The 21315-nt window shown below is 38.9% G+C and overlaps 1 protein-coding gene across 1 annotated transcript in view; it reads right to left on the bottom strand.

Moving 5' to 3' along the window:
• Window positions 1-21315, bottom strand: part of ephb2a (eph receptor B2a) — a 39084-nt gene that overhangs the window by 11959 nt on the left and 5810 nt on the right. The window contains exons 2-3 of the mRNA XM_054609777.1: window positions 14740-14804; window positions 11137-11821 (exon numbers count right to left, since the gene is read on the bottom strand). Coding sequence (XP_054465752.1) covers window positions 11137-11821; window positions 14740-14804 — 750 coding nt within the window. The remainder of the gene's footprint in view (window positions 1-11136; window positions 11822-14739; window positions 14805-21315) is intronic.

Consider the following 21315-nt stretch of genomic DNA (forward strand, 5'->3'; position numbering starts at 1 on the left):
ACCAGACACCCGCAACCCTCTAAATGATAAGAAGGTATAGCTAATATGGTTTTAAAAAGATATCTTAATACCCGGCTGCAACCTCCAGTTTTGAAAAGTGAAGCCAATGCTGAAGTGACTGAAACCAGCTTGCTGTCCTACTGTCCATCAGGGGGCGACTCCTCTGGTTGTATAGAAGTCTATGACAAAATGACTCTACTTCTATCCGATTTATTCCCTCAGTAAACATTGTAAACATGAGTTTATGGTCTCAATCTCTAGTTTCAAATCTTCAAAGCATGATGTTCATGTAATAAATTATTGTTAATTTAGAGTTAAAAAGACCATAAAGCAGGGTATGCTTTGTGATTGAAACTTTGTGATTGAAAGGTTGAAACCCAGCACCGTCTGGTCTGGGAGGTGTCAGTGTTGTTGTCGTAGCTCTATAAAGGAGCAGTGTGTATTTTGTGTCATGTAGTGGTGAGGTTAAAAACTGCAACCAACTCAATACCCCTTCCTTTCCAAGTGAGTAGGAGATCTGCGGTGGCCTTCAGGTTATGTACAAATGCAAAGCCCACTCTCTTGAGATAGTTTTTGCAAATTGCCTATCTCCGGCTCGACTGATAACACATCCTCCCACGAGATAATGACGCAGTGAGAAAACCACCAATGTTGCGGGTGAGTCGGGTCATTAAGCCCTACTCTTAACCGCTAACATCTTACTGCTTGGTGTTATTTTGATATGGGCTCAAGAACTTTTAATATCTCAGGCAATGGATTGCTGATAGCCCCTGTAAACATTTGTAGCTTAAGAAATAAGATGTAGCTATGAATTAAGTTGTGTGATGCAGCCAAATAATATCCATATACTCAATATCTGAGACACATTCAGATCAGTCATTTGAGGATACAGAATTAACGGTTGATGGATACACACTGTTCAGGAAAGATCGGAATAGATATGGGGGAGGCGAAGCTTTATATGTCCAGAATAACATTCCAGTAAAAATAAGAAGTGATTTAATGTTGTGTGATATAGAGGCACTGTGGGTACAGGTTCACCTACCACAAACTAAACCTATAGTTGTGGGTTGCTGCTATAGGCCGCCTAGTGCGGATATGAGATACTTAGACTTAATTTGTGAAATGCTGGATAAATCTTGTGATGAAAACCGAGAAGTGTATTTTGTAGAAGATTTAAACGTTGATTGGTTAGCGACCTGTCCGTTAAAGAAAAAGCTTCTTGCAGTAGCCGCTGCTTGCAACCTAACACAAACTATTACATTACAAAAAAAGAAGCAGCACAAATAAGAATGAACTAAGCTTATCAAAATGTATTGATCACTTCTTCACAAATACCCCTGAACACTGCTCTAAATTAGTATTAGGATTTGGCATTGAGTATATTTATGAGATTAAGTATGCAAATAGCTGATAAACATGCACCTTTGAAAAAAACAACTGTAAGCGCAAAATGTGCCCCATGGATCAGTACAGAATGTAAAACACTCATGGTGCAACGAAATGAATGAAACAACAGTGGCTTCAGGCTTACTGTCTGACAGTAATATGTACTGTAAATCAAGAAATCAGGTAACTAAATTAAATAGAAGTAAAAAGAAAGAATATTACCAAAGTAGAATTAATAATTCAAAGAATGATGGAAAAAACTATGGCAAATTTTGAGCGAAATAATGGGTAGGTCGTCACATCAAGCTAACCCAAAACATAGTAACCAATTGTACTTCATACCAAACCAGTTGAGATCGCCAATCACTTTAATAATAATTTTATGAGCAGGGTTGAAATTCTTAGAAAGAACTTAAAACCGTCTGATGGGAGGAGCCATCAGATGGTTTTATGCACACTAATTGAGAAAAGTATGATGAAGGACAAAAACTGCAAATTTGATTTTGAGCAAGTTGATACCCCTGACATTAAGAGAATGTTGTTGTCTCTATCAAATGTGAAACAGGCTGGTATAGACCATCTAGATGGCAAACTGTTACGATTTGCATCTGATCACTTATGTATTCCAATTTATCACATCTAAATGCTTATTGTACGGTGTATGCCCAAAGGACTGGAAAGTGGCAACGGTGATTGCAATACCAAAGGATAACGTGGCAAACAGCCATCCAATTAGCATAATTCATATTTTGAGCAAATTACCAGAGAAAATGGTTTTCAAACAATTCCAAGATAATTTTATTCAGAATAAACTGATTACTAGTTCACAGCACGCAAACAGACAAAGTCACTATACAGCTAATGCCCTTGCCCTTGTTCTTGGGTTCCAAAAGGAAGTTGCTTAGGCCCCTTACTCTTCTCTATTTTCACAAATGATCTTCCTCTAGCAATTGACAATGCCAACATGCTAATGTATGCAGATGACACAACACTGTATAGCACTGCTTTAAACAAAGATGAACTAGTAACCATCCTGAATCAGGATCTAGAGAGAGTGTCTAACATCGTGAAAGTGAACAGACAAGCCCTGAACATTTACAAAACTAAAAGTATTGTGTTTGGCTCTAGGAGTATACTTATTGGAGACTGGCCGCTTCATCTGTCAGTGTCAGGTATGGAAATAGAACAGGTCAAGAAGACCAAATTACTGGGTGTAGTGTTCGATGAACGCATTGAGGGCATTGTGACTAAAATGGGAAGGGGCCTAGCAATGGCTCGAAAGTGCTCCACTTATTTAACATCCTCTATTATTTGTCAGGTATTACAGTCCTTGGTCTTTTGTCACCTGCAATACTGTCCAGTTACATGGTTAGCGGCAGCAAAGAAATAAATAGATAAACTACAACTAGTTCAAAATCGAGCTGCCAGATTGCAACAAATAAAGCATATATGCACCCCCACCTGTCATCATGGTTCTCAGTCGAAATTAAACTCCACTATAGCCTCGTCATGTTTTTCCGAAATGTAGTATCTAATCAGACACCTGAATATTTCTACAACCAAGTACAACACACATGCTACAGACATAGTCATCTCAGGAGGAATGCTAGATACCTCCTACCCCAAGAACGAACCTCCTCAAACGCAGTTATCTACCGTTCAATAATAGCTTGTAACTCATTCCCTCCTTGTATAACTTTTACAGGTAACAAACTGTAATTTAAAAATCGATTAAAGGCTCACCTGAGGCCATTGACAATAGGACTAGAACTCCATTGCCTTTGTGGACTCCTGATCCTTTGTGGAAGAGGTTATGGTTGCATAATGTATTTGGTTGGATCTGATACTATACATCCTAGTCTCTGACTGTATTTGTATCTGATTGTACTATTTTATTTATTCTGACTGCACTGTTTTAACTGTTTGTTTTACGTCATGTATTGTATGTATTATGTTTTGTCCTTTCTGTGGACCCTAGGAAGATTAGCAGCCACTAAGGCGTCAGCTAATGGGGATCCAGTTAATAAACAATAAACAACTGTATTCAACTTTTACTGTTACACTTAAAGAAAAGTTTGTATAAAGCTGTATATAAAAGCCTAATAAAGCTTACTGGTTACTGTATGAATGTCTCCTGATCCTGCTATGTCTGTACAGCATGAGGACATCTCAGTTAATAAAGATAACCCCATGAAAGCAGCAGCCAATCAGGGATGTGATGATACTCTCCTGACTCATCACGCTTTACAATATTCAAAGATGAAAAGCGGTAATAAATAAAGATGAGGAAAAAAAACAAGGAGTCAATGAGTCAACTGGGAAGGCATCACGACCAAACCAGGAGCAGACCAGTAGACCAACACTGTAAGAAATTGCTGTAAAAAAACGGGAAATTCTCGACTCCAATATGAAGTCAAGTATCATACTACTTCTCAATTGCAAGGACCATAGTGTATTATAATTCCATAGGTCTATTTTTGTAATGCATTATAATCACTGGGGCTGTACGGTGGTGTAGTGGTTAGCACTGTCGCCTCACAGCAAGAGGGGCCCGGGTTCAATTCCTGCAAACTCTGTGTGGAGTTTGCATGTTCTCCCCGTGTCAGCGTGGGTTCTCTCCGGGTTCTTCGGCTTCCTCCCACAGTCCAAAGACATGCAGCTAAGGTTAATTGATGACTCTGAAATTGCCCGTAGGTGTGAATGTGAGTGTGAATGGTTGTTTGTCTATATATGTCTGCCCTGTGATAGGCTGGCGACCTGTCCAGGGTGTACCCTGCCTTCGCCCATTGACAGCTGGGATCGGCTCCAGCACCCCCGCGACCCTTAACTGGATAAGCGGTAACGGAAGATGGATGGATGGATGGATTATAATCACTGTTATAATTCATTATAACGTATTTTGAATGAACTCTTAGTGGCTATTGTTTGCTTCAAGTCTAGGAAAAAATAAATTTGCAACATTTAGTGTGTTGTTCTTACATATATTTAGATATTTTTTTACTTTACTTAAAGAAAACAATTATTATTTATATAATGATACTTGACCTTTTAAGTCATTGTAAATTGCTTTATAATGTGTTATGATTATTGTTATAAAGCATTGTGAATATTAATGAGTGCTTATAATTATGACTATACAGTGCTATAAGGGGATTATTACACAAAAAAGTACGTTTGTAATACATTATACACATGGGAGTTATAGGAAACTAAATGGAAACTAAATTCAGGGTACATGGACTAGGACACGCAGTTTAAGCACCTGTTCAGCATGATGAATGGTGATTTTATTAATTGTATTTTGCAAAAATGCTATCACTGTTAAATTGTTGATTACTTAATGTGTTTGATACTGCATTCGCTTTAATAAAAGCTTAATATTGTAAGGCCATCTCGTTTTTATGCTAGCAATTTTCAGGGGATTTTATTTTGAAATGTAACATTTTAAAATCAGCTTCTAGCAGTGTTTTACTGTAAATATAACATTACGGTATTAAACTGTTTGTGGAGAGTACAGTAGGAACATTTAAATAAAAGTATAATGGCTTTTCTATACAGCACAGTACTGTAGTATTTTTAACAGTAATCAACTGTTGTTGGAGATTACAGTAGGTACACTGTAGAATTACAGTTGAATGCTGGAAGCTGTAGCTGTCAGTTGTTTACTCCTCAATATAGTAAATAATGAAAATCAATAAGTATTACTGAACACTCAATCACTGACTGCTTGGAAGCCAAGTGTTCCCAGTGTATGCCACATATCGGCGATGTTGCTGGTTTGATTCCAGCTGGGGACCTTTGTCACTGTTCACCCCTCTAGCTCTCCTCTCCCATCTGCATCTTCACTCTCAAACTGTCCAATAAAGGCCAAAATGCCCCTGAACTTGATCTTTAAAAAACAAACAAAACACAAACAATTATTTGTATTTTGCACTGTGTGTAGAGGAACTGTTTTTCAATTGTTTCAACTGCCTTATTCCTTTATTGTGTTAATATTGTGGAAAAGTTTTTTTGTTTTTCTGTTTTCATTAAGTAAGAATCTCCACTTGGGTGACAAAAAAGACCGAAACTGACCTGAACTGAACCAAACTGAACAAGGTAATCCCAAACAGAGTTGAGATATAAAATCCTACCCAGAACACAATCACATCAAACTCCATCTCGTGGGTGCAGTGTTGCTTTAGGGCTGTGTTGTCCTCAGGCCTCAATATCAGTTCACAGACATAACAGTGGATCTGACCATTAAAAACAACACAAATTATTATAATTGAAACCATTAAAAACAACACAAATTATTATAATTATTATTTTAACAGTTAAAAAGTCTGCACTTTTATTTTGATAAGCCTGGTCACCAGACAAGAAAAAACATTGTTTTTCATCTTATGCCAGTAACTTTCTAGGTCAGTGAATGGGGTTGTATAAGACTTACCTTTTGTCTCTAAACCAATTAAAAAGGTGATACTATCAAGAACGACCAGGTCAGCCACCCATAAGCAGGAACTAAAGTCTACTATCAGGCAGGCAGAAGGCAGGCAGGCAGGCAGAAGGCTCCAGCAGTGAACTGATCTTCTCAGCCTCTAGACACTCTGATGGAGAAGACTTTTGACGGTGTGCTCGGCTAAAACATGCACATATGCATCAAAACAGCCTGTGAAGCAGCTGAATATTTACAAGAGATAAGGTAAGAGAGACATTCAGTGGGAGTGAAGCAAACATCCACACTACACAAACAAACATGTAGTGCAATGATAGAAAGAGAATATAAGTATAAATATAAGTAGTGTAAATAAGTGTTAAGTCAAGTTGTGCAGTATAACAGTTTGTGGCTCCATGAAGATATTTATGTTCGTGCTCCACACCATAACATTCCACGAATACTATCTTGTAATGATGAGATCCTGATCACGTTATTACGTAAAGAGGTTAAGGTGGTTATACATCATTGCTAAAGAGAAGGCATGTAACACTGGATGAATTCATTTGCTTTCATCGTTAATTATGAGATCCTGTTTTTTAATTATACGATACAGAAGTAATAATTACGAGATAGGGTCTCTTTTTACACTTCTGTAAATAAGTAATTGGGAAGGACCACCAAAATACTATTAATGATGCTGACAACAGCACGACACAGAGAAGACATACACTTCAGAAAGAAGCCTTCCTTCTGAAAGCTACCTTCTGAACATTCTGACACTGAAATGGGATTTTTCAAACACACAACTCAGGCAAAATTGAGTCTCAGCAAAACACTCTCTCCAGATCTGTCAAAGAATTTTCATGAACCCCTTGTCTTACTAATTTTTGTTATGCTAAAAATGGCTATTAGCTGTTTAAATATCTGTTACCAAAAAAACATGAATACATTATGCAAATTTAATCCAACCCGCTTCCATCCATCCAACGTCCCAACAGTCATCTTTAGAGCATCTTTAGTAACAGTGCCTGTGATAACTTCTCTCAATTTACATGTCAAGCACATGATGCACTCTCATCATTTAGAGATGAAAAGATGGATATCAGAGTCATGTCTGTTTTGTAGGACCTGGAGTCAGAACATGGTTAATGAAAATTGCACTGCCAACTAGCAGCAACTAGCTGCTTTTGTTTGTTTTTTGTGGCAAGCTGCAAGGTTTTCATTTAAAGAAGCTACAAATCTACTTAGGGAGTTCCCTCAATTTTTAAATGAGTAGTCTTTATCCACCCTGGAATGGATGCTGTCAAAGCAGAAGACCCTATCTGTCCTGTGATTCACGACCTCCAATCATGATGTTACGGCACCATCCCAAATGAAGCTCTAGTGTAAGTTCAGTCAGGAAGACAATACTCTCGTATGCTTCGCCTTTTAGTTTATTTCTCATACATCTGCCATTCTCCCCTCACACATGCTCACTCATGCTCACTCATGATTTCCTCGCTGTCATTGTTCGGGGATGTCAATCATGATATCAGCTGTTTAGATCAGCGGGTCTCCTCAATCCAATATCACAGCGACACAATTACAACCTTAGCCTATCATCGTGCTGCTGTCTCTTTTTAAATATGACTGTCTCTCTACGTTCAGTACCTTAATGCTGCTGCTACACGCCCCTCCACCTCCCAATCTTCACAGATTCATCAGCTTCATCAACTCATCATTTTATCAGCCTCATCAGCCACCACCACCAGTGTCTGGACTCCACGGGGGGATTTATCTTGCTGCTGCTCAGGGCAGACATCCCTCGATTACAAATCTCCCTGTAGAGTCAAGCGCCAAAGACTCTGTCAAGACTTTATCATCACATATCATCTGTTATTAATAAACTATTATCTTTTCCTCATCTGATTAGTCTCTCCTGATTGAAATGCCCTAAGAGCAATCCCAGACCTCCCATTGGATCAGCTGACCATGACACTGTGCTCCTTTTGCAGTCAAACAAAACGTTATTCATAATATGAAATATGAATCCATTCAGCGCCTGCAATTTGTATGTACCGACTTGAAAATGTTTCAAGACATTGCCTCTAACAACGTTGACCAGTTAGCTGAAGGTGTTAGTGGCCACATTCAGTAGACCTTTGCCCCTTAGGCCCCTGTCAAAATAAACCCCATAACAAACCCTGCGTGTCCAAGTCCCTCAAGGCCAACTTAAAAAATAATGAGAAGGTTTACCAGATGGGAGGTGTTTTGCAGAGAGTGCAGGCCAATAGGGAAGTAAAATGGGAAATCAAAAGGATTAAATCACGAAAAAAATAAAGTAGAGTTAAACTTTGCCTCTAGCAGCATTAAAGAGAAGAGAGAGAGGCAACTGGGAGGAATAACGCTTACCTGAAAATGGACTTAATGACTTTTATTTGAGATTTGACTGTAGAACACAGTTGATGTAGAGAACACACTAACTGTGGAGAACACAGTAACTATAGAGAACACAGTAACTATAGAGAACACACTAACTGTGGAGAACAAAGTAGATGTAGAGAACACACTAACTGTGTAGAACACACTAACTGTGGAGAACACAGTAACTATAGAGAACACAGTAACTATAGAGAACACACTAACTGTGGAGAACAAAGTAGATGTAGAGAACACACTAACTGTGTAGAACACAGTAACTATAGAGAACACAGTAACTATAGAGAACACAGTAACTATAGAGAACACACTAACTGTGGAGAACAAAGTAGATGTAGAGAACACACTAACTGTGTAGAACACAGTAACTATAGAGAACACAGTAACTATAGAGAACACACTAACTGTGGAGAACAAAGTAGATGTAGAGAACACACTAACTGTGGAGAACACAGCTATAGAGAACACACTAACTGTGGAGAACACAGTAGATGCAGAGAACACACTAACTGTGGAGAACACAGCAGCTAACACTAAGAAACACTAACTATGAAGAACACACTAACTGTGGAGAACACAGCAGCTTTAGAGAACACTAACTCTACAACACTAACTATGAAGAACACAGTAACTGTGGAGAACACAGTTACTATAGAGAACACACAAACTATAGAGAACACAGTAACTGTGGAGAACACAGTTACTATAGAGAACACACAAACTATAGAGAACACAGTAACTGTGGAGAACACAGTAACTAGAGAACACACCAATTATAGAGAACAGAAACTGTGGAGAACACACTAACTATAGAGAACACACTAACTATAGAGAACACAATAACTGCCGGCTGTGGCGTAGTGGAGAGCAAGGTAGTTCTCCAATCAGAGGATCGGTGGTTCGATACCTGGCTTCGGCAGTCAATGTGTCCTTGGGCAAGACACTTAACCCCAAGTTGCTCCTGAAGGCTTGCCATCAGTGTGGACTGGATGTTGCATGAATGTTAGTTAGAGTCTGATGGTGGCACCTTGCATGGTAGCCTGTCATCAGTGTGTGAATGGGTGAATGATATGTAACATACTACTGATTGTAAGTCGCTTTGGATAAAAGCGTCTGCTAAATGACTGTAATGTAATGTAATGTAACTACAGTATATAGAACACAGTAACAATAGAGAACACAGGTAACTGTGTAGAACACAATACTGTAACTGTGGAGAACACAGTAACTGTGACGAACACAATAACTGTGGAGAACACAGTAACTGTGGAGAACACAGTAACACAGTAACTGTGGAGAACACAGTAACTGTGTAGAACACAGTAATGTGGAAAACACAGGTAAATGTGGAGAACAAAGTGACTGTGGAGAACTGCATCAAGGATCAGTGAGTGAGAACTACACTGAGTGACAGGGAGCGCTATTTTCAAACAAAATTTGGGAGTGACAACCTTTTCACAGCATTTAATATTTAAAACCACGTAACATTGTTTAGCATGTGTGGATCACTAGGCTGGTAAAAATGCACAATAAAAATGAAACTAATTCACTGACGGAAACTACATTAGACATGCTGTCTTGTCAATGCAATTGAAAAAGTGACTAGGCCAACAGTAATCAGCATCATCAGTGTTTTGCCGAAGTCCTCGGTTACACACCATTCTTTAAAATATGGGGCGATACTGAAGATCATACCCTGGGCTGAGGACACATCCAACTCAGCCGCTAAACTTAATCCCATGAGGCAATGCAGGGATAATCCTTTAACCTTCATCTGCAGACCTTCAAGTGAAGTATTGTCCTCTGCTGTGTGTTACAGAAATTAAAGACGTCTCACATGAAAGTCCTCTTTTTGCCAGGACACAGTGAATAACCTGATTAGACTTTAATATGAGAAACAGAGCACAGCAGTCAGGCCCAGGATATGATCTTTAAATCAATCCAAATTATTCAACACCTCAGAAAATACGCACAGTGTAGCCAAATATTTTCAATACAAAATAACTAAATCCTGCTCAAAAGTTTGCTAGATCTCACGAGATTGCCTCACTTACTCATTTGCATATTTGTGATGTCACTGGCCTAACTATTTCCATATAGAATACACAAAGCTAAATTGAAATGACTCTAACTTGCTTTTTTATGAAGGGAGGTGTATATTCTGTATTTACATTTTGCATCTTGTTCTTAATGGCAGCATTTAAGTTGGTAGCATTGGCTTTAGTTGAAACTGCTGTTCTAAATAGCTGAAGTCAGTTATGAGTAAAATATTTGGTGAAGTTTCTTTTTCTTTTTTTTTTCATCAGGCAAAGATGTAGCCACAAGCACTCTCTTTGACAGACTACAAATTACCAGCTACAGAGCTGCTGCCTTGTTTTAGCCAAAGTCAGCAAGGTGCTGGGCATGTCAATGTAAGTCGATTGAAAAGTTGCTTTGCCATTTGAGCCTTGCCTAAAGGATCTCATAAGTATTGAATGGATTGCCATGATATTTTATACAGACATTCCTGGTCCCAAGACAATGACTCATACTGACTGATTTATCATCACCAACTCTTTTTGATTTAAATATTTTTCTGGATAAATGAGAACATTGACCTGCTGATGGCAGTACTAGATTAAAAGTCAGTCAAAGTCATTTGGAATCATGCGGTGAGGAGCACAAATGTATATCCTTTTACTACCATGTCCAATATTTTATTTTATTCTGGGCCGCAGTGGTGGACTGACTGACCTGTCTATATTCTCATTCCTAGAGCCATGCTGCTCGTGTGCCTAGCATCAATAAATTTGCTCCTAACACAAGCAGGTAAGCACCTTACCCAAGAAGGAACAAATGTTCTGCGACTATAAATCAAGAAAACAAAACAGAGGTGTCATATAGTAGAGCAGCACTGGCGGGCTCCTTACCTCTGCAGTCTGTACCATTCTCTACCGCCTCGTACCCGGCTTTGCACATGCAGCGTCCAATGGGCACCATCCACTCTCCATCCCCGTTACAGTACAGCTTGATGGGTACATCCACCTCCTCCCCATTGGGAACACACACCCCTCTAGCTGCCACCAGAGAGGTGCTCTCCGCTCCAGACAGAGTCTCAGGAAAGACAGCGCCATTCTGGATCACACGAGGACATTTCCTGTAGAAGACTCGAACGGCAATGAGTGACATGCAGGCACCATAATCCTGGAAAGCGAGGTAGAAGCCATTGCGTGAAACAGGTCCAAAGCTCCGGACTTCACTGTTGATCTTCATGATGCGCCCACCAAGATCAACCTGAGAGAAGCTCTCATCAGCCGCTATAGTGTCCACTTTCACCCAGGGGTTCTCCATCCAGGATGGGGATGATTTAGTGGCCGTGTCCGAGTCAGACTCATAGTAATACAGGTTGAAGGTCTCCTTGCAGGAGCCAGGGACATTGGGTATGGAACTGCAGTCGCGCACTGAGAACTTCATCTGGACATGGATGCGCTGAGCACCACGGCGGCGTATGTATTTGGTGCGTACCCAGTTGTTCTGGCTGCTATCGAAGACATTGCACACCTGGTATGTTCGGATGGTGTTCATGTTTTCATCATACCCGCTAACTTCTTCCCACTAGAAGACAGACAAGAAGCAAAATATTCAGCGACACAAAACAAATGTACAAAAACTATGATTACTTTGACAGTAACAGTTTTTCTAAAGGGCAACAAGTACTTCAACCTAAACAAGAAAACAGATTGTGTGTCTAGAACATAAGACGAGAGAAAGAAAGAGAGTGGGGGTGAAATATAGGAGAACTAGAGTTTTTGGTAAATTCTGACAGAACGGGTTGAGCCTTACAAACACACACACAGCTTCTCTCGTAAGAAACACACACAAACAAACAAACACACACACACACACACACACACACACACACACACACACACACACACACACACACACACACACACACACATGATTGGTGCTTCGACTGCTAGCTAGTTTTCAGATAAACAGTTGGAATACTGGCTGTTTGGTACAAATAACTACAGACTGCATGAATGAATGCATGACTAACGCAAGGCTAAAATTAACTTCACATTTTGTCTGAACATACAATAAGAGGTTTTGCAGCGCCAAAACAAAGCACTCTTATTATATCTTGCTTCTTATTTTCTATATTTGTATGACCCACAAGAGGTTGCGTGTCAGGAAAAGGCAATTTTAAAGGTGAAGTGTGTAGGATTTAGTGTTATCTAGTGGTCTAGTTATCTGCTCACAGGCCCCCTTTCCAATGAGTAGGAGAACTCATTGGCCTTCAGGTTACGTGGAAACATGAAAGTCTCTCTCTAGTGTCAGTGTTTGGTTTCTGGGCTACAGTAGAAACATAGTGGACTCAGTGAAGAGGACTAGCCCCCTATTCAGATACGAAGGACTCATTCTAAACTAACAAAAACACAATGATTCTGAGTTTAAGGTGATTATTTATTAATTAAAACATAGTTATAAAAACTTTATTCGCTTTCTGCCAGAATGATGGAGGCCTTACAGGACATTTGGTTTAGGCAACTAAAGTACTTTATAGTGGTTAGGAAAAGATCAAGGTTAAATTTAACTTGACTGACAGGCAGAGCTGCTCACAAGTAATTTTTTGGAAGTCCAAGTCTCAAGTCTTTGAGGGACAAGTCCAATTCAAGTCTCAAGTTTTTGATGGACAATGCAATGCAATGCAATGCACTATGTCATGATCACTTTTTATCTATTAGCATACTGTATCACAATTAGTGTTGTCACAATACTGGGATTTCTAACACAGATACAATACCTTGAAAAAAATCGACATTCATATTGAATTTACACGTAAATATTTGTGATAAAAACACAAAGTTCATCTGGTTCACTTTGAGAGCAAAAGTAAGAGGCTAGATGTATGAAAAATGAATGCTCTTGTAAATAATTTGGTGATCTTTTAAACAATTAAATCATCAACACTGTGGTTAGAAATGAATGTTGATGAGCCAGCAAAACAACTTTTTTGTCTCTATAGCTAATATCCCCATTCATTACTGTAAGGGTTCATTTTTATACAACTAACCTGTTTATATTTAAAATTAAGGCTTTAAATATGCATGATTTAGGGCGTGGCAGTGGATGCCGTCACAGCCCCTAGCTGTCTGCTAGGTGTCACCTCGGATAATTGTAGTCACTAAACTGAACCTCTCTGCCGTGTTTGTTGATGCCTTTTGGAGAATTTTAATGCAAATATTGGTCATCTAATAAGGCTAGCTGTGCGGTTAATTGTACATAGGCCATACTGCTGGCATCCTGCTGGCCAACGTGAAATTGTTGAATGACCCCTCTGCATCAGTTTTCAAAGAGATGTGAGGAACTTTAATGTCCTTTAAACTTGGATAAATTCATGAATACCAGACAGCACCATTCAACCAGGACTTTTTTTCTAGATACTCATCTGACAGAACAGAGGACTGTTGGTATAACATTAAATGAATAACATTAAAACTAAAGCACAAATTGAATGAGCTGAGGGGATTGCATTTCACTCATCTATCAAATAAATTGATTCATTGGTTGAATAGTCATGTGTCAAAGTGTCTCGGTGAGTGAAATTGTAGCGTTAGTATTAATTTATTTATATGGTACCAAACGTTAACTTGGAACAACAAGAACACAGGGTTAACGTTAGCTGGCTAGCAACAGCTTAGCTTGCTAGCCTTAGCTAGCTTGGCAGCTTTCAGCTAGTTGTACATGTTTCAGCAGGCTTCATTTGGCCCGCCTCTGCTCCATCCACGCTCCACCTCTTTACCCATTTTCGTATTAGCCGGGAGTTAAGTTAATCCCGAATTAGACATGTTTTTCCTTTTTTTGTCCCCCATTAATCATCTCATGACCCCTCAGATTTATCTTGTGACCCTTTCGAGGGGCCTGACCCTTAGGTTGGGAACCACTGGACTAAACTAGCTTCCTGTATATTAAGTAGCTAAAACTAGCTCCACCTGGAGCAGCTACAACAATAACATGCTGCTTACACATCAATTAATCAGTTATAAAAACCCAATAGTGTCTTCTATCATAATATATCCATCAAAGTGATCATTTTGCTGATGCTTTATCTAGACAAATATGATAATACTTGTACTTTTACCTCTTTTATATTAACTATGAAGCTGAGAATAATTCTGTACTGTTGTACTAGGATTTTAAATACAGAACTTTTACTACATGGTTGTATTGGTACTTTTAGAGTACTTCCTCCACCAGTGTAATTTACCTTGTTGTATTCATTGTTTTAGACTCTCTGAACAACATCTGTAAACGCTAAGACAGCGGTCACTCTAAAAATCAGAGCATCAATACGAGGTGGTTGATTGACAGTGAGATACTGAGATACTGATTAAGTCATAGTACTTTCATTTGAGGTATTTTAACCAAAGGAGCTTGGTGTGTATGAGTTTCCAGCTGTCCATATTAAGTCATCTGCATGTTTTACAGTTCATCCAGTTCCTTGAGTCATGGTTTGTCCCACTCACCCCCTGTGATGGGTGGATGGTCCAGCCCAGTTCTGCTGTCGCTGTCGTTGAATCCATTAGTATTTCTGCAGGGGACAAAAATGAAAAGCTCAGAGTTAGAAAAAAGATATTTGATCTTAAATTAATTACAGAATATTAATTTTGATTAATATCACACAGCATCATTTCTATAATTTCAGTAATTGATTTTTTTTGGCGATATCGCCAAAAACTTGTTTCATTAATAAAAAGATTTAATTTGCTTATAAACTAATCACACAAATACATTTATATAAATAAGCCAAATAATTTCACAGTACAGTTAAACTGAAAGAGCACATGTTCAACAAACCCCGTTGTTGGTTTCTGCCAGTAGAGAATGCAGTCATTCTGTTACTCCTTATGATCAACATGAGCCCATAACAGAAATCTGACCTGTTAACGTGATTTTAAGAGGAAGATATACAATAAAATCACATTTTGCACATAGTGCTAATTTTGGACCACAACATCCTGACAGCCCCTCTGTCTGCCTGGAAACATCTGCTCTCTCTGTCACTACATCCTAAGCCTCTGAGTGAGGTCCTAATCTCTGTGCCACCCCACTCCTCCTCATGTTGGGTTGCCTGGTCTGTAGGTTTACATTAAGCCTAAATATGCCCTGATTAAATAAAGATAAAAACAACCACATGACACCTTTCTAGTGTCCCCGATGAATCTGTTTGGTTGGTCAGCACATAGGCAGACAGGAGTGAGTGCAAATATGTGTTCACAGTTTGTCTGGTTAGTGGCAAAGCAATGACTGACTAATCATTACAGTGATAGGGATGTTTTGGTGAAAAATAGATAATTATTAGACTCTACTTCCTGAATTGGGGGCAGTATATCAGTTTATATTCAGCATTGAAATACATACAATTGTTTTCTTTAACCAAGTGGGCAAAATTGTCACTTTTTTAACCTTTTGACAGTTTTGTGGAAACTATAGAAGGACTATAGTTACACCTAACAATAACATACAATACAATACAACCACAGGATTTGTATTATACATGCATGTCTCCACAAAGATCTAACTTTATATTATTAATGTCGGTCTTGTATTGCTTTTCAGAGTCAGGCTGAGATGCGAGCATCCACTGTTGCACCCAAATGGCCCATTTTTCCGGCTACTCGCTTCCTGTTAGTATCAGCAGCGATTAATGAGGAGCTGGGAGGGAGCGGCGAGCCAGGTGTCAGAGCCGCCGCTAAACAGGAATAAAGAGGCCATGAGCACTGACCCGCAACCGATTCCCACAGACTCAACCAAGAAGGGAGCAGGAGACAGAGCAGACTGGAGATCTAAATGTCTGTGCCACAGCTTATGGTCTATAAACACTTTCATTAAATGAGTTAAAACATCAGTTTATTACAGAACAACCTTATTTAATTAAGATGTTTTATTCACTTTATATTTTGTGTTTCCTGTTTTTCTAAATCTCTAGTCTGTCTCTAAGACATTTCCAGTCAGTTGAATTAGAGAAATGACACACATACTGCAATCTTCTTCCAATGCCGGCTCTGTTTAGTTTTTAGACTTGATACTATGGACACAAGTTTGGTCCATGTCATGCAAGTATTGAGGATATATACCCAGCTCTATCTACAAATAAAATGAATAACATGTACATGTACATTTAGATATTTTCTTCTAAACTTTATATGGGCAACTGATACCTAAATACCTAAATACCTGAATCTTTATACAATATAGTCATTGATTGATACTAACTATAGACACCGCAGTTACAGTTTAAGCACAAAAATACATACGTTAAATAATGGGTCATTTGGGATTAAGTGAACCTGTGAATTTACCACCTTACTGTCTGTATTCAGATGCATTTTGCCAACCACACAGCAGGTGTTCAGAACAGCAAACATGAAATCTGTCATGATCAGAGAAGGAGAGAGGAGCTTAGAAGACACAAGTCTTTATTAGTTAATAATGAAGAGCCGTGCTGCAGTTGTGTATTTAAAATGCAGGCGGGCTGGCACTAGCTGGAGCAGGGAAATGGGGCCAGAATGGGCTGGCGAGGGCGGGGGTGCAGTAGTATATGTTGCCCTCCTTTCGTGACTAGACATTTGTCATGCAGCTCCTGGGTCTTTGCAGTAAGATCACAACAGACTGAAGGAGGCTGCTGGAAATGTAAATGATATGACGAAACTACTCACTTGCAACACAAATGACATCCAGTCAAAGAACCTGGGAGCACTGACGCTTCATGATTGTCATTTAGGGATGGAATTGATATTTTAGTAAAACATGGGTGTGATGCTTGTCCACATCATAGAGTTGCAGAACTCACAATTTTTCTGTCCAATAATGGCTCCCTCCACTTCCCACTGGCTCCATCTGTCCTTGCATTCCTGCAGTATATATATATAGAGAGAGCTCTTGTTCTGCCTTTCTCTGCATGATTCAATGAAAAGTAGGGCAAAGAGGAGGAGAGAGTGGGCCAAGTCCAGCACACATAATCCTTGTAGGCTGCGCCACGCTCTGTACGCCACGCTGGATTAAACCCACAGGGATACATCAGCGAAACTCACTTTATTTTATGTGGAAGCGCTGCCTGCCATGCTGCTAGCACCAGCTATCATACTCAAACTGTTTCCTGCGTTGTTCTGATTATGTTTTTCTAAATTTGGTATCACACATTATTAAACTTAATCCTAAATGTAACCTGACTTGTAATGTAAAAGTGATTATGTACATTTTAGATATGATTCAAGTAGAGATTATATTTGCATACACCCTCCCTGGTCAGTTTAACGCCATCTCTTACACAAATTACCATGCAGGCAAAGTGTGCAACTGCCATGAGATCCCACAACCTCACAATCACTCACATTATCAAATATATTTTTTTTGATATTAGCTAATCCTGTGTCCTGAGTCGTAGATGGACCCTTTATTAAAATCTACTTTACACTCATTTTTTTTTCAGTTAACAGTTTATTGTGATCATATGGTGCATATTCTTCACAGTGTTTTCGGGTTAGGGTTAGGGTATGTGTTAGGGCCTACCGCATACAAACTCTGTAATGAGAGTTTTAATCCTGGAATAACAGCCTAATCATTCCGCAGAGAGATTATTTAATGGTTTACCCACACAGTTCTATCCATCTGTACCTGTGCCTTAGTTGCTGGTTACCTTGTGCTACCTTTGTACAACTTCTCCTGCTCCTCCTGGCTGATTTGGCTTTTGCACCCGCTGGATTGTTGCTCAGCGTGGGCCAATCCCATAATTGAAGGCCCATCTCTTAATTGTCGGTTCTGGCTAAAATCCTTGAACAGCTCGTAATTGAACAACTTGAACAGGAGATTTTATGTAAAAATATCATTCTATCTTAAAGTGAGTCTTGCTTTGGAAAGCAGCATTGCACTTTTACCGCGACAATGAAGGTGGTGAACTATATTATTGGTATATTGAGGACTGGAGCCTATAGCAGCATGCACTGGAAGGAAGGCAGTGTAAACCAGAGAAAAACATTCACACTCACATTCACACTTATCAACGAATTAGATTCCTAGTTAATCTGACCTGACTGCCATGTCTTTGGACTGTGGGAGGCTTATCACGCAGAGCAGCAGCTTAAACCCTCAACTTTCTTGCTACATTGCACTCCTCTCTTTCGACTTTTCACTTGGAATTCCTCCAAAGTTTGTAAAATTTGAAACTTGAAGCCCATGTGTGTTTTCTATAATGTCTGACTGCCACCGCGACCCAGAGAGTGAGCCCAAACACATTGCCAGGCAAACTCTTTCTTACCACTTGAGTCAGTCTTCTTTACCTTTTGGTCGTTACACAAACTCTGAAAATGTTGGAATGTACTGTATTAGATAAGATAAGATAATCCTTTATTAGTCCCGCAGCGGGGACATTTGCATTATACCAAGTAGCATGTTAAGAACACGTACAGCTTCAGTGCTCAGTGCCTGTGTTGCGACCTGCTGCCAGTTTTTTAACTTCCTGCCTGCCTTTGTGCTCTGGATTTGTTTGTTTGGATTGACTTCTTGGGTGCTTAATCCTCTTGCCTTGTACACTCACACAGGCAAACTGGTCTCACTTCTAACTCGTCAAATACCGACACACCGGACTTCAACTAACTCCAATGTAGACCTACCTGTGTCATTATTAGAGTGAGCTAGATAGTTTACACAGAGCGGGGTCTTGTTCCAACAGCGTAGTGGCTACAGAATGGTTGTGCAACTACTATTTGGTTAAGGTTAGGGTTGGTGCATTGACACTGACATTGTAAACTATGTGCAGCACACTTGTCCAAAATATATTTTGCTACTTTCTCCAGATGGAAGTGAGCTCTGAGGAGAACCTTAGTGGTCACGCTGTACTTTCCTCTCTCCCAACAGATACTGTGGCATATGTACCTCAAGCTGCTTGCTGGCCTCGATGCTATCGGCTCCTCTAACGATTAAAGCAGCATACAGTAGGTTTACCATGTGATACGATTAAAAAAGTACACAGAAAATGAAGAAAAAAGAGAAGAAGTTAGTAGAGCTGAAACTGTCCAGTAGAGCTGAAGGATGAATTCAATTAAAACAGACATTGAGATGTAACAAAACATTATTTTCAATTTGCAAAGCTAACTCTTTTGTGGAATAGCTCAGGACAAAGTGTGAAACCGAAGTCAGTGCACACTTACGTTTGAGTGATTTGTTACAAACCTGTTACTGACTGGAGATCAGTAACAGCAACATGACCATTGTCATGACTATTTAAGTTATCAGAATATGTTTAGAGTGGCAGAGCCATAATCAGGTGTTAAGGTTTGTTCTTTTTGATATTTCTGCCCTTTAGTTTGTGTGATTTGTTACTGTAACTGAATGGAGATCAGTATAATTCATATTTATCTTTTAAATGTTAATGTTCACTCCAGTCTGCAGTGCTTCATTGTTCTTTGTTCAGATTTTATTTTAGTCATGGTGATTATATTACATTGTTTGCAAGGCAAATTATAATCCTCTACAGTGAGTTCTTTCCAAATCAATAGCTTAATAACAATATGTTATTCATAACAATTAATGTAACAATTAATCTCAAATCATCAGAACAAGGGCTACATGAAAGCTTATATGTTGACTGTTTTTCAAAAAATTGCCTACTTAATTGCAATTGCAATATTATTATAAAAAAGTCCTGATTTGATTACTTTCTCATATTTTTCAGCCCTACTCTCCAGTAAGAACACCTTCCTGACAGAGGATCAACCTTAATCTGACCATAATCAGTTTCTATCTGTCCATCTTCTTGGATAGAGTTTGGACAAATTATTAATGTATACATAATAATAATAATAATAATAATAATAATAATAATAATAATAATAATAATAATAATAATAATAATACAGTAACAGCTTACAACTTAGTACAACCTTCCTCCTCAAAAATTACCGCTGTAATCATTATTACTTCTCTCCAAAAATATGCAGCAATGAACCTTGTTTTTGGGGTAACGGAATGCTGAACTACAGTTTATTTTCGGATTATTGGTCTTTTAGAATAATGCACCATTAGAACAAAGGGGCGTTCCCATTATCAACAACTAATAGCAAAGTTACTCCTAGTGAAGGACAAACACTGCAACGAAATAAAGGACAATATATGGCAGATCGCAGATCGCCCAGCAGCTGGAATACGATAAAGATAGTAAAGTAGCTGATGTTGTTCAGGGAACTAGCCGCAGTAGCTTATGTTGTGGGTTTGATTTATTTATGTATTGTGTAGTTCAATCTAGCTCTTCAGACATTCTCCGTCTGGGTAGGTATTGTTGAGTAGACTGGACTTGCACTGTTTGGGAGGATTGGGGTTTTCCGTATTCCTGCACCACATTTTTGCATTGCAGTGGTAAGAATTACACTTTTAGTTATTATCTTCTCCTTTACATTAAAGCATTCCAAACTCTATTTTCTAATGATATTGGTGATACAGTTAATGCTCATTAAAACAGCTGGTGTGTGGACATTTGGTTGGGATTGTTTTGTCAAAATAAATTTGGAATTTGGAGCTTAAACTTTTGAGCCAACATGGACGTCTGAAAGTCTGGAGAGCATTATGGATGAAATCATAATAGCTACTGAGCTTACATGTCAAAAGATCCATCTCCATGACAACTGAGCAAACATCCACTGATGAAAGCTATGGGAAAAGGCTAGTGAGTGGCCCATAAGTTGGGATTGTTTTATCAAATGGAGTGAGTATTTCCGGTATTACTGTCTACAGACATCAGCTTTCCATGATAAGCATGACTTCTGTTAATACTTATGAAGACCTATAAAGTAAACATTGGGAGAAGTTCTTCCTCATGATTTTCTTCTACTGTAAAATTATTATTATTATTATTAGTATTGCCGATTTTCATATTTTCTATTTTGAATCATGTCTTATATTATATTGCACTGTGCCTACTGTTATTCTGCTATCACCTAGCCAAATTCCTCTAATGTGTAACATACTTGGCAATAAACAGTTTCTGATTCTGAAAAAAAGGAATCACTTCTTATGCTGACGGATCATTTTCTCAGTCTGTCTGGCTT

The sequence above is a fragment of the Anoplopoma fimbria genome, chromosome 12 (genome assembly GCF_027596085.1).
Source record: "Anoplopoma fimbria isolate UVic2021 breed Golden Eagle Sablefish chromosome 12, Afim_UVic_2022, whole genome shotgun sequence".
Lineage (NCBI taxonomy): Eukaryota > Metazoa > Chordata > Actinopteri > Perciformes > Anoplopomatidae > Anoplopoma > Anoplopoma fimbria.